The following is a 13,664-nucleotide window of genomic DNA, read 5'->3' on the forward strand; positions in this document are numbered from 1 at the left end:
TTTAGGCAGAATTCACTTTTAATGTGAGTCTGTTGAGTTTGGCATCAGAAGAAAAAGAAAACTAAAACATTTTTATCAGTAGCTCAATAACTGCATATAGCAAAGTGTTTCCAGGTTAGTGAATCTCTATACAAGTAAAGGGGCTGATATTAGAACAAGTTTAATTAGTTCTGCAACTTCAAAACTCCACTTCTTGGGAGCTCTGCACTCCCAATGACTACATCCCTCCTAATTCCTAGTGTATGTGGAACCTCAGTGTGAAAGACTTCATTTTTCATTTATGTATTTTTTATTGTTGTTCAAGTATAGTCATCTCCATTCCCCTCACGACTCCCCTCTGCCGCAAGACTAGGTTTTTTAGATTCCACATGTGACATCATATGGTATTTGTCTTACTCTTCATATGTGGAATCTAATGAATAAAATATAACTGATGAACAAAATAAAACCAGAGACATGGATACATGGAAGACACTGACAGATCTCAGAGGGCAGGGGGCGTGGGGACTGGAAGAGATTAGCTAAAGAACATGTGTGCATATATGCATAGCCCATGGACACAGACAAAAATGTGGTGAAGGAAGGGTTGGGGGGTTCTGGGTGGAGGGGAGCCAAGGGGGTGCAATGGGGGACATCTGTAATAGTGTCAACAATTAAAACAAGACTGGGTTTGGTTCTGATTCAGTAAGTGAGTGCAGCTTCTGGACACCAGATTAAGTCACCACATCAATTTGATCATAGTGTCACTATTCTGTGTAGTCAACATCAGGAATGAACAAAGGAAGGCAATGTTTCTGTTAATATTTATCTAACAAGACTCTCTTTTAAGCTGTTGAACAGAATTGTATAAAGTGTGAGGGAGGAAAGGGGACCCCTGTGGCATGACTATTTTTGCCATTGGTATTTGTTTTATTTCAACAAGAATGGCAACAAGTAGGGATTGCATACAAAAACAAAATCACAGTTGCTAAACTCAATGTTAACCTTTTTTTTTTCAGTTAAATTTCCCTAAAAGGATTTTAATTGAGCTGTTAACACGTACATAATTTATCAGTTGGAGTCTAACCTAACTTACATGGATAATTTATATTTCAATAACCTTTAAAGGAAGAGAGCTAATGAGTATTTTATACCTACCATATGCCAGACACTTCTACTTTTTGCTTTATATTTACATACATTATCTCCTTTAATCCTGACAACAACCCTCTGGAGAAGGTATTTTTGTACCACTTCTGTTGATAAGGAAACAAACTCAGAAAGCTTCAATAACTAACTTGCTGAAAATTATATAACTAGCAAATAGTAGAAATTGAGTCCAAGTCTGCCTGATTCCAAATGATTTCTAGTTTAGCACATTGATGCAGATAACATGTGTTATTACATACATATATGATGTATTGTCTAGCTATGGTATCAAGGGAGTCTTATGAGGGTCTGATTATTCAGTAATAAATCTCAATGAGGGATAAACTCCCAAACATTTTTCACTTTTCCATGAGTACCTGCTGTGGATCTTCTTTCCTGTGGATTCATCAAAACCATACCTATTTATTTATTATAGGATAAAGTCAAGATTGATCCCTGAGTCTGATATTCAATATCCTCAACACTCTGGCCTCTACCTCTTACTTCAACAGTCCTTCCCACTAATTTAATCAACCCTCATTTGACACTCAGCATGATTTTTTTTTATGTTGCTTACATGTCCGATCTCTCCCAAATAATTAGTCAGCCTTTCAAGGTCAAGTACCATTTTAAGCAACTAACATTGCTTATAATCATTACCTACCTGTAGAAAATTCTTAGTAAGTGCCTGATGTTAATGAACAGGTTTAAGTTATCTTCTTAATATTCTTTATCATTTCATGGATTCATATCTATTGTCTTTTAAGTCTCTGTATTTTCAGGCTGAGAAGTTTCAGTTATTTTAGTTCATCTGCATATATACAGTCATTGCCTTTCTCTGACTGGCTTCCAGTTCCATTGTTCTCCTTTCATTCTTCCCACCTGCAAATAAAGATCCTACTGAGTACCCTAATGGCACAGATGGGTGTGAAAAAGAAATCAGGGACTTGGTTAATCCATAAACTGGGTAGTCAGCCCTTAATTTATTATAAATCTGCTACAGTGTTAATAACCACACAGTATGATACCAGAAATGTTTTTTGTTATTTTATTCTTTCAATCAAGTGACTCAGAAATTCTAAGCAACAAAGAAATAGAGAAAAAGAGGGTGGGTGTGGCAGGCCAATTAGAAATATCTCTGTCCTGGCTGACAGTGACCAGAGGGGAGAGAAGAGGAAATTTCAGGGGACAATGGGAAGGGTTTACAGGAACAAATTTAAAGGACACATGGACAAAAACTAGGGGGAGGGTGGTAATGGGAGGGAAGTGGGGAGGAATGGGAGGGAAGTGTGGAGGGATGGATGGGTGGGCTGGAATGGGAGTAAAAGGCAGAAAACTGTATTTGAACAATGATTAAAATAAAATTTAAAAATCAAAAATAAAATCAAAAAAGAAATATTTCTGTCCTAACATTTCTGCTGACTAGCTGAGGAAGCCACAGACAGCCTGATGAATCTCAGTCCTTCAGCCATGAAGAACCTCCTGCATCATATTCTCAGTGGCCAGGAGTTTGGAGTAGAACGAAGCGGTAAGGTTGAATAACTGCATTTCTATTTCAGAGTGTTTGTTTTAAGTATCTCATGGATTTTACAATGTTTTTCTTTTATGAGAAGAACCTTATTCTTCCAAATAAATAGAACCCCAACATATGAAACACTTAAAAGCAGCCCCCTGGAACAAGATTTGGGAACCACTGTATGTCTCATTTTTTTCCCTTAAATGATAATATCAACTAAATAGATTACTATCATGTTTTGTTTTGAACTGTAAATTACCATAAATTGAAGTCTCTACTTTCGGACAACAAACAACTCATGTAATCTACAACTTTCCTGTATTCCAGTTGGAAGGAATTCAGTAGCATGTACAGTGTTGTGTGCACATGAGTGTGTGTAGCTGCTACAGTACATCTGATGTAATCTTTTACCTTTAAAGATTTTATTTATTTACTTTCAGAAAGAGGGGAGGGAAGGAGAGAGAGGGAGAGAAACATCTGTGTGTGGTTGCCTCTCGCATGCCCCCTACTGGGGATCTGGCCCACAACTGGGGCATATGCCCTGACGGGGAATTGAACCAGCGACTCTTTGGTTTGCAGGCTGGTACTCAATCCACTGAGCCACACCAGCCAGGGCTATTGTTTCACCTTTAAATTAAAGTAATCTAGGGGTCCATCACAAATGAATCTTTTATCTGCATTTGGTGGTTTGGCAGTGGTGTTTGGCATTGAGTACCTAAAACATCAGAACAAATGAAAAAGGTTATCTTCCATGTTCAACTTTTAGGCTTAGGATAAGTAAATATATAATGTCACATAGATGGATTCCAGAACTTAGATTGGTAAAAGAAAGGTTTAAAGCAGTGCCCATCAAACCTTACTGTGCACCTGGGAATCTTGCCAAAATGCAGACTTTGATTCTGGATCAAAGGTCAGGAGTGAGGCCTAAGATTCTATTAAGAAGCTCCTAGGTGATGCTGATGCTGCTGGTCCATAGACCACACTTAGAGTAACAAGGTTATAGTTGTTTTTAACTAACGTAAAAGGAGGACATGTATCCTAAGTCTTTTAAATGCAATGGAGAAAAAAAATTGAACCTGATTATGCTCTCTGTCTTTAATCTGTCATGCCATATAGTGCGTCGCAGTGATTCAAATATCAGCCCTGCCATTTCTATCCATGAGGTTGGTGCTGTTGGAGCAACCAAAACTGAACGAAGTGGAATCATGCAGTTAAAAAGTGAGATGAAGCAGCAGGTAAGATACTATTTGGGAGAGAAGCTGAGTTATTGTCATCTTTGAGAACATTCTTTTGGAATCAGGCTTTACTGGGATTATGTATTTTATTTCATATTCTGAGTTTAATTTGAGCCACATGTTTTTCAAGTGGAATTTTATAGACTGTCTATGTAAACTGAGAGTCAGGTGGAACAACTAAGGATCCTTTAACATAGTTTAACCTGCCTTTAATTCTACATAACATGCATGAGGTCATGGCCCTTTTTTTTTTAAGATTTTTAAAAATATTTTATTTATTTATTTTTAGAGAGGGAAGGGAAGGAGAAAGAGAGAGAGAAAAACATCAATGTGCGGTTGCTGGGGGCCGTGGCCTGCAACCCAGGCATGTGCCCTGACTGGGAATTTAACCTGCAATGCTTTGGTTCACGGCCCGCGCTCAATCCACTGAGCTACGCCAGCCAAGGCTAGGTCATGGCCTTTTAACAAATAAGATGATGAGCTACACAGTAGCTTGTTTGATTCTCTTTTATAGCAATTGTTTTGTAGATAGCTTTCCTTTTATGGACCAAACTGTTTTGATAATTCTAGGAGAAAACTAATTTTTTTCTGATAGCAAGATATTAAAACTTGGAGTTCCTCTTGTTAGGATCGACATGTAATTTTGGAATTAATTTTCTTTATGAAACTAGACTTGGATTTCTTCCCTTTAAAAAAGATATGAGGGTGGAAGGTGGGGGTGGGTAGGGTGGGAGAAAGTGGTGGTGTGCTAAAGGATACAACTGTATTCCAACATGAATAAAAAAATTAAAAAAAAAATGATACTGGAGAGAATACCAATTAGGTGAGGGCCTTTTAAAAAAATCTGTTTTCAGGTATTGTCCTGACATTAGATTTTTATCATTGCTTTGATAGAGGTATATTAAAGGTGTTGTGGACACATAAAGAGGAAAAACATTTAAATTAGTTTAGAAGTTGGTGGGAGTCAACAAACACCATATTGTAGCCTCTTACTTTTTCCTGCAGATGAGAATAGATGAGTGATTGTATTATACAAAGAAATCATTAACACAAAGTTCCAAAGTGTCTTTCTAAACTCTGGGAAATCATGTGATTTTTAAAGTTGAAGTTGAGAAGGTATTTGATCTCTCGTAGTAGTACTTTTTTGTGAAAATCATAAATATACTCCTCATGCTTTAAAAATAAATTTATGCTAGCTTGCACAATTTAAACTCATATAGAAAAAGATAGGCAAGATAGAACATTGTTTTTAGGAGTCAGAAACCACTTAGAAAAAGAATGAGCCAATGCTTGAAGTGTAATTTGAAGTAAATTTAATTTGAGTATACTTATCGGATACCCTTTCTCTTTTACATTATGCAAGAGCAAGAACACTTATCAGATAGTCTTTCACATTTATATTACACAATGGAATAAGAGTGGACCTTGTGATAGAAAAATGTTCACTTTACAGGGTTTGTCCCTGGTAATTTAGATAATCTGAACATTTTCCTATCTGAAAAGTGAAAGAATTAAATTTTATGCTGAAGAGTTAAGCTGACATTGTTGGTAAACAATTCTTGTTTTCATTGAAAGTGATTTGCTAAACATTTTATAGTTGTTTATAGTCACACAGTATTACTTACAAGTCCATTATATATTTAAAACTTGAAGCCCATGTTCCCAGCTAGGTTAATAAGATATTAAGGACTTAACCTACCCAGCCATATCACCTTAATTCTTCTTCTTTTTTTTTTTTTACGCATTCACTACCTATAGCACTTCCAGAAAGCCAAAATCTTTAGGACTGTAATTTAGACTATGGAGAGCCATAAATTTTTATTACTTTTTTTGTTATATATATTTTTAAATTTTTCTTATCCTTACCTGAGGATATGCTTATTGATACTCAGGAGAGAAGGAGGGAGACGAAGAGAAACATTGATGTGCAAGAGAAACAGCGATTGGTTGCCTCTACCGTGTACCCTGATGGGAGTTGAGTGGGGATCAAACCCCAACCTAGACATGTGCCCTTACTGGGAATCCAACCCAAAACTTCTTGGTTTACTAGACAATGTTCCAACCGAGACATACTGGCCAGGGTTATTACTTTCTTATTTCTAAATATTGATTTCTATCATCACCTCCTTGTCTTGCATTTTGTATTGTTCTAAACCCTTTTCTCTACCACTCACCAATGCCCTCTTTTCTTATGGAAAAATATTTTTCAGATACTTTTGTTTTACTTTTTACCATGACTTCTACAGTAAGGTGATTTCATGAGCTTTTTAAGTAACATGCTGGCTAATTACTTGAATAATCTGTAATTTTACTCTACTAATAAAACTTAAAAATGCAGTAATGGTTGCTTAGCTTCATGCCTTTTAAAATTGTATTTTCTCAATTTTTTTTTTTGTAGTCCAATGGTGGTCACACCCTGGGTGGAGATTTGATGTCACCGACTTTTTTGGTAACTGTTATTATCTTGTATTATATGCCATTCACAAGTGCTTTGAATATACTATTATATAAATTATGACATATAGTGATTGATTGAAAAGAAAAACAAAATGAATTCAAAACTAAAATATCAATGAGTTTTATGTATGTATGTGAAATCTTTCAGTTTCCCAAAAAGGCAAGAAAGGGGGTTCAACTCCAGCCTTTTTTCCATTTCAGAAAACAAAATTAAATTTTATAAGCATTTTTTTTCATGTATTCTTCAATTAATAATTAATTGCATGCCTACTATGCACCAGGCATTGTACTAGATAGCATCAGCATCCCCTGGGAACTTGTTAGAAATGTAAAATCATGGCCCCCACCCTAAGCCTACTGAATCAGGAAGTCTGGGGAGGGGGAGGCCCTGTAGTCTACATTTTAATAATCTTTCTAGGTGATTCTGATGCAATTTCAATTTTGAAAACCACTGGATGAGCTATTCTGATTATTGATTCATTTAGTAAATATTAAATGAGTGCCAAATTCATTCCAGGCACTGGAAATAGAATGAAAAAAAAAAACAACCCAGATGTGGTCCTTGCTCTCATGAAGGCTAAAAGTTTGGAAAACTGATCTTTGATTAAATTTCCTTGGTTTAAATCAATGATTCATACTGGCCTATAATTTCAGATCTCTTAGGCTGAAGAGATTAAGGCCAGATGACAAGCAAACAAAAAATGGAAAAACTATTGGAAACAATATTGATATTTCTATTGACTTTAACCAAATACCCTGTAATGAATTAGCATATAGTAAGATTTGGCCAATTCTGTCATATGTATATTAATAACAGAGGACAGAGGCATGCAGAAGTTAATCTGAAAACTCAAAACTATTGCTGTTTGGTTTCAGAAAATAGTCTGAATACTCTTTGTGGGTTGACCTGTAAAGGATCAGCAGCCTAGGATCCTGATGATAGAGACAAAGACAATGAAGATAAATCAAATGGCAGTTCATCTACTTAGTACATTATTAGTGTGATAGTCACTGGCCAATACAAATGTCTTGGAGTACTTTTCTGTTTTAGTTAGTGATGGTGGGTAATATAAGCATTTGGCCCAAATTAAAATGTGAGGAGTGTTTTTCTCGTAAGTGTTTCTATTATCTTTTTTCTATTCTATGTTTATTTCTGAATCTAAACTCCCAAAGAACCACTTTCCCCAATGTATTTCATTCTTTACTTATAGTTTTTCAAAGTTCATTATGTTGTCACATGTATCAGTACTTCATTCTTTCGTGTTGATGAATAAAATATCAGTACATGCCACATTTTATTTATCCATTCATCAGTTGAGGGATGACTGGATTGTTTCTGGTTTTTTGGGTATTAGGAGTAATGCTGCTATAAACCTTTATGTACAAGTTTTTATGTGGACATATGTTTTCATTTCCCTTGCATGTATACCTAAGAGTGGAAATTCTGGGTTATTTGGTAACTATGTTTAGCATTCTGAGAAACTGACAAAATGTTTTCCAAAGTAGCTGCACCATTTTACATTCCCACCAGTAATTTTGGTGAGTTCCAATTTCCTCACATCCTCACCAGCCCTTATTATTTTTTGTCTTTTTGATTCTAGCCATTTTAGTGGGTGTGCAGTGGTATCTCATTGTGGTTTTGATTTGCATTTCCCTAATGGTTTATGATATTGAGCATCTATTCATGTACCTATTGGTCATTTATCTTCCTTGGAGAAATTTCTATTCAGATCCTTTTCCCATTTGTTAATTGGGCTGCTTGTCTTTTTATTGTTGAGTTCTTTAATATTCTGGGTACATATTCCATATCAGATATGAGAAGGGAAAATATTTTCTTTCATTCTGTGGGTTGCCTTTTCACTTTCATTTCTTCCCCAGCCCCTAGAGAACATCAACCACTGAATTATTTTCTTGATAGTGTCATTTGAAAAACAGAAGTTTTTAATTTTGATGATGTCCAATTTATGAATTTTTTCTTTTAGTGTCATATCCAAGAAGGCATTCCAAACCCCAGGCCACAAAGATTTATTCCTATTTTTTGTTGTTTTTAGAGTTTTATAGTTTTAGCTCTTAAAATTAGGTTTGTGAATCATCACTCCCAGGTTTGATGATTCACTAGGAGGACTTACAGGACTAAGCATATAGTCATACTCATAGCTATGATTTATTACAGCAAAAAGATGCAAAGCAAAATCAGCAAAGGGAAAGGGTGAATTGGATAAAGTCCAGGGAAAACAGGCACCAACTTCCAGGGTACTCTTTCAGTAGATTCATGCAGGATGTGCTTAATTCCCCCAGCAAATGAGTTGTGACATGTATACAATATTGCCAACTAAGGAAGCCCATTTAAAGATGCAGCACCCAGAATTTTTACTGGGGGCTGCTCACATAAACAGCCTCTGCCTGGCACATACCAAAACTCCAGACTCCCAGAGGGAAAGCAAGTGTTCAACAGAAACCATAGTGTTTGCATAAACAGTTTAGGCACAATCAGCCACTGTTATAAGTTCTGGGAATGGTAGGAACCCTCCCAAAATGCAGGTTTCCAAATGCCAGTCAGGGGCCAATCATGTAAGCAGGCCTTTTCAAAAATAGCACTTTCGGCCTGCTATATTAACTACTTTCTGTACAATAACCCATCTTGACTGACATTTTTGTGTATGGTGTGAGGTAGAGGGGTCCAACTTCATTCTTATGCATGTGAATATCCAATTTTTCTAGCACTGTTACTTGAAAAAATCATGTTTACCCCCATTAAATTTTCTTAGCACCCTAGTTTAAAATTAATTGACAAAAATATAATGGTTTGTTTCAGAATTCCCAACTAAATTTTATTGATCTATATCCCTAGCCTATGCTTATAAGACACAATCTTTATTATAGATTTGTAGTAACATTTGAAATTGGCAGTTGTAAATCAACTTGAGTCTTCTTTTTTAACATTCAATTACTATCATGGCCCCTTGAGTTTCTTTTTGAATTTCAGGATAAACTCATCAGTTTCTGCAGGTAACCCAGTTGGAATTTTGATAAGGATTGCTTTCAAACTGTAGATCAATTTTTAAAAAGATTTTATTTATTTTTAGAGAGAGGGGGAGGGAGGGAGAAAGAAGAGAGAAATATCAATGTGAGAAGCATTGATAAGTTGCTATAAGTCTTGTTATGTTGTATTTTCATTTTCATTCATCTTAGAGGATTGTCTAATTTTCCTTGTGATTTCTTTCTTAACCCACTGGTTATTTAGGGGTGTGTTTTCTAATTTCCACATATTTATAAATTTCCTTCCCAAATTTCTTTCCAAAATTTTCTTCTGTTTTTGGTTTCTAATTTGATGTCATTGTAGTCAGGGAACATACTTTCTCTGGTTTCAATTCTTTTAAATTGATTGAGGCTGTGTTACAGTTTATGATTTCAACAAACTAAGCTGTAGACCAGCAACAAGTTTAATAGATAACCAGGGAAAGAGACAGCTGACAACCTTTCATGTGTTAATATTTTTATGGCTCTTCTTACGAATCACTAGATTGCTTTCTAAAAGGTTTACATTGCTAGCTCCTCATAAGTCTACTAGCTTCACTATAACCTCTTTATCTTGGGTACTACATTTAATGTGTGGTTTATAATTCTGCAGAGTGTTTATTATTCACTGTGTTGTAATACTTTATCAGAAGAACAGAGATAACTTTTGATTTATATTCTTTCCTCCCAAGTCACCTGGAAGTTCTATGACTCCAAGTAGTGGGTTTTTTACTAGTGCACATGATCTACAGACATTTAAAGATAATCGTCAAGGTCAATGGCAACGCCGAAGAAGGTTGGATGGAGCACTGAACAGAGTCCCAATTGGATTTTATCAAAAAGTATGGAAAGTTTTGCAGAAGGTGAGCATAACACGTTGCAGATGCCTCTTTGTTCTTCCCCTTGAATTCCTCATTCTCCTTGGTTCATATGATATGACTGACATCACTGCAATTATAGAGAAGTCAAATGCTAGAAGACAAAACCTAGAAGAAAACAAAAATGAGAGTGGATTTTTTATTTTTTATATTATTGATAATGTACTATCTTTCCACTGTTGTTGCTATGGTGTTGTTTGCAAATTAGATTTCAGAAATCATTTCTCCACCTTTGGCCACAGCTGGACATTGTGATACAGTTGAATTTGGTGATAAATACCTTACTCTCTTTGTAGCTATTGTACAGTGGAAATGTTATTTGTAGCAATATGCTGTTAATAATGAAATGTCACAATAGTAAAATAACTGCAGCATGTAAGGAGTTTGCATGAGAAGCTCTCACCTGTGTTTTTCTTGGGAAACTATTAAATAAATACAAATTCATAGTGATGTTAATAGCCCAAAGACTTTGTTGGTGTGGCCAATTTTGTTTTTCTGTCAAAGGCTTAGTTTGCCAAAGACATTTAAGGATACATCATACCATTGTTTGTGACAGATTTAGAGGGCCAAGAAGACCGCTGTACTCAATTCAGAAATCTCATTCATAGTCTCTCAGGTGCTACTTTTTGCTTCATAGCCTTTGGCAAGGACCAGAAGAATACTTCATCCAAGACTTAAGTTATGTATCCCCTTAGTACATTAATATTCTTCTGTAGACAGAATCATGTGATCTTTTGGAAAGGTGGAAGTTGATTCCTTAGGCTATCATCAGTTCTGGCAATCTTCCTTTTAAATAGTACCTAAAACTTACTTTCCTTTTATCTAACTTCCATAGCACAGTGGTGATAGATATGTACTTTACCTCTTCAGTTATACCTGGGTTATAGAAATTCAATTTCACATGTGGGGTAGGTACTGCTCTACTCCAAATACCATAGAAGGTACCTCTTCTTGTCACTAAGGAGTTTAGTCCGTAGTTATCTTAATTAGCCGCTATAATGAAAATCCAAAATGTGTTATGATACAGGTGTAAAACCATGAGGCTGTGAAAATCTAAGAGAAGGAAAATTTAAGTCTGGCTAGGAAGATTGAGTATTTTTTTCCAGGAATAAAATTTATTCTGAGTGAAAGTCTTCACCACAACCACAATTTTTGCCTTACCGTGAGAGTAACAAAGATTTTTTTATTGTTGTTCAAGTACAGTTTTCTGCCTTTTCACCCCACCCCAGACCAACACCCCAGCCCTCCCCACCTCCCTCCCATTTCTACCCCCCCACCATTATTTGTCCATGTGTCCTTTACAGAGAACATTGGGTATTTTTGTGGCAGAAGAAAACCTGGACTTGGAATCCTGACCTAAAAGGAAAAACAAATGCCCTCTGTTTTTTTATTCCATTCTTTTCAGAGTATGACTGTAACATAATCACTGTGCACATACATTTGAAGGCTAGTAATCGTCTGTACAAAGACTGTTTTTGGCTTATGGAATACGGGATAGAAGTGTCTGGCAGAGTCAATAAATCTATTGGATTGAAATCTTCATCTGTGGTTTAGTATATAATGTCTTGGTTTATTTAAAATCTAAAATGGCAAGTCATTAAATCTCATGACTTCTTAGTAATTGAGCTAATGGCAAAGGGAAAGATAAAATATTCCTTCATTCATATAGCATTTCTTGAACATCTGTTGTGCACTAGGTACAGCAAAGAACAAAACAGACAACAGTCTCTGACCTTATGGAACTTACATTCTCCTAGGGAGAGACAAACATTAAATAACAAACACAATAAATAAGTAAGTTGTAAAGTGTTAAAATATGACAAGAACTACAGAAGAAGTAGAGCAGGGTGAGAGAATCAGGAGCACTGATGGGGGGTGTTTCACTAGAAAATGTAGTTAACTGTACGTGTCCATTAGATATGTATCTTGAGTTTTTTTCTTCAGCCTAAAAACCTTTGTGAAAGCTTATTTGTGTTGGCTGTGGGACTGAGCATGGTATTTTCCCACGTAGTCTCTGAATCTTTGGGGCCAGGCTGTCTCCAAAGGTAGACCTTCCCTATCCCGTGCACTCTCCTACGCAGAGGATGAATCTTTGGTCTCCTGTAGTCTAACCCTGCTTCTTGCCATGTGGTAATCACAACCCTGCCACAACCATGTGGCAAGGACACTTGAGCTGCAGGGCCTTTCCCTGGCCTGTGATTACCCAGCGTCTACTCTGTGAAGCACACTTACAAATACTAAGTGTCCCCTTACAGCCTCCCAGTTGTCAGCATATCTTACCGACAACATGTTTTTGCTGTTTTGCAGTGTCATGGACTTTCTGTGGAAGGTTTTGTTCTTCCCTCTTCAACCACTAGAGAGGTAAGATTCAGTGTGTTTTACATTTATGTGATTGATAGCTTGTCTGGCTAAAGTGTTTCAGTGATCACTTTTCAGAAAAACAGATCTATTCTTTTATAAATCAACTGAACAGGAAATGCATTTGAAGAGAGAAGAGAATTTTTTTAAAAAAATAGAACAGGTATATTAGGGAACAATTAGGTATCACATTAGTTATAGAAGGACGGCTTCTTTTAATGATCACATTGGGCTAATTTATGTCAGTGTGGCCTGAGCTAGAGAAGTCAGTCAAGATCAAAACCTAACAATGAATGACTGCTCATGTCCCCATCCTTCTCATCCCTACCCTTCTCTAGCAGGATGCTTGTAGATCATAAACCACTAGTCCTTAGCTCTTTGTCATAGTAACCTGAGCTCTCATCTCCAATTTAGTGTATTATAGTTTCCAGGGATGGGGTCTGAGCATCTGTACTTTAAAAAAAAAGTCCTTAGGATGACTCATGGTTGGAAAACATGGCTGTGAACCACAGACATACATTATCAGGTGCTTTAATATTTCACTTTTTGCCCAATCATATGGAAATTTTAAAGAAATAACTTATATGCAAAATCAGCACAGGAGTTAGAATTAGCAAGCTAGAAATAGTAAGATTGGACAGTAGAAAATTCTCAAAAACACTGGAATGGTTACAGATAATGTCTAGAGAGGCAGATACAGAAAGCTGCTGCTGTGCTTCAAAGCTTCACTCTTGCCTATAGGTCTTTCCTGTAATAACGAACACCGTGCACCTATTTGTGCTTTCTCTGCCTTTAAGCAATATTGAAATGTTAATAGAATTAATAATAATACACAACTGAATGGTACCTTTAAGAGTCTTCAAAGCACCTTCACACATTATTTAATTTGATCTTCAACACAACTACATGAGATAGGTAAGGAAGGGATTGTAGTTCCTGATTTAAAATAAGGGGAAGGGTTTACAGGAAGAAGTATAAAGGACACATGGATAAAAACTAGGGGCGGGTGGAAATGGGAGGGAGGAGGGGAGGGCTGGGTGGGTGGGTTGGGATGGGAGTAAAAGATAGAAAATT

At 36.2% G+C, this 13,664-nt stretch overlaps 1 protein-coding gene across 3 annotated transcripts in view; it reads left to right on the forward strand.

Moving 5' to 3' along the window:
- PHKA1 (phosphorylase kinase regulatory subunit alpha 1) overlaps positions 1–13,664 on the forward strand; it is a 129,776-nt gene that overhangs the window by 111,383 nt on the left and 4,729 nt on the right. For all 3 annotated transcript variants that reach the window (XM_036016779.1, XM_036016781.1, XM_036016780.1), the window contains 5 exons: positions 2,555–2,656; positions 3,761–3,874; positions 6,276–6,328; positions 10,047–10,217; positions 12,540–12,593. In XM_036016779.1, the coding sequence (XP_035872672.1) occupies positions 2,555–2,656; positions 3,761–3,874; positions 6,276–6,328; positions 10,047–10,217; positions 12,540–12,593 (494 nt within the window). The remainder of the gene's footprint in view (positions 1–2,554; positions 2,657–3,760; positions 3,875–6,275; positions 6,329–10,046; positions 10,218–12,539; positions 12,594–13,664) is intronic.

Source organism: Phyllostomus discolor, chromosome X (genome assembly GCF_004126475.2).
Source record: "Phyllostomus discolor isolate MPI-MPIP mPhyDis1 chromosome X, mPhyDis1.pri.v3, whole genome shotgun sequence".
Taxonomy (NCBI): domain Eukaryota; kingdom Metazoa; phylum Chordata; class Mammalia; order Chiroptera; family Phyllostomidae; genus Phyllostomus; species Phyllostomus discolor.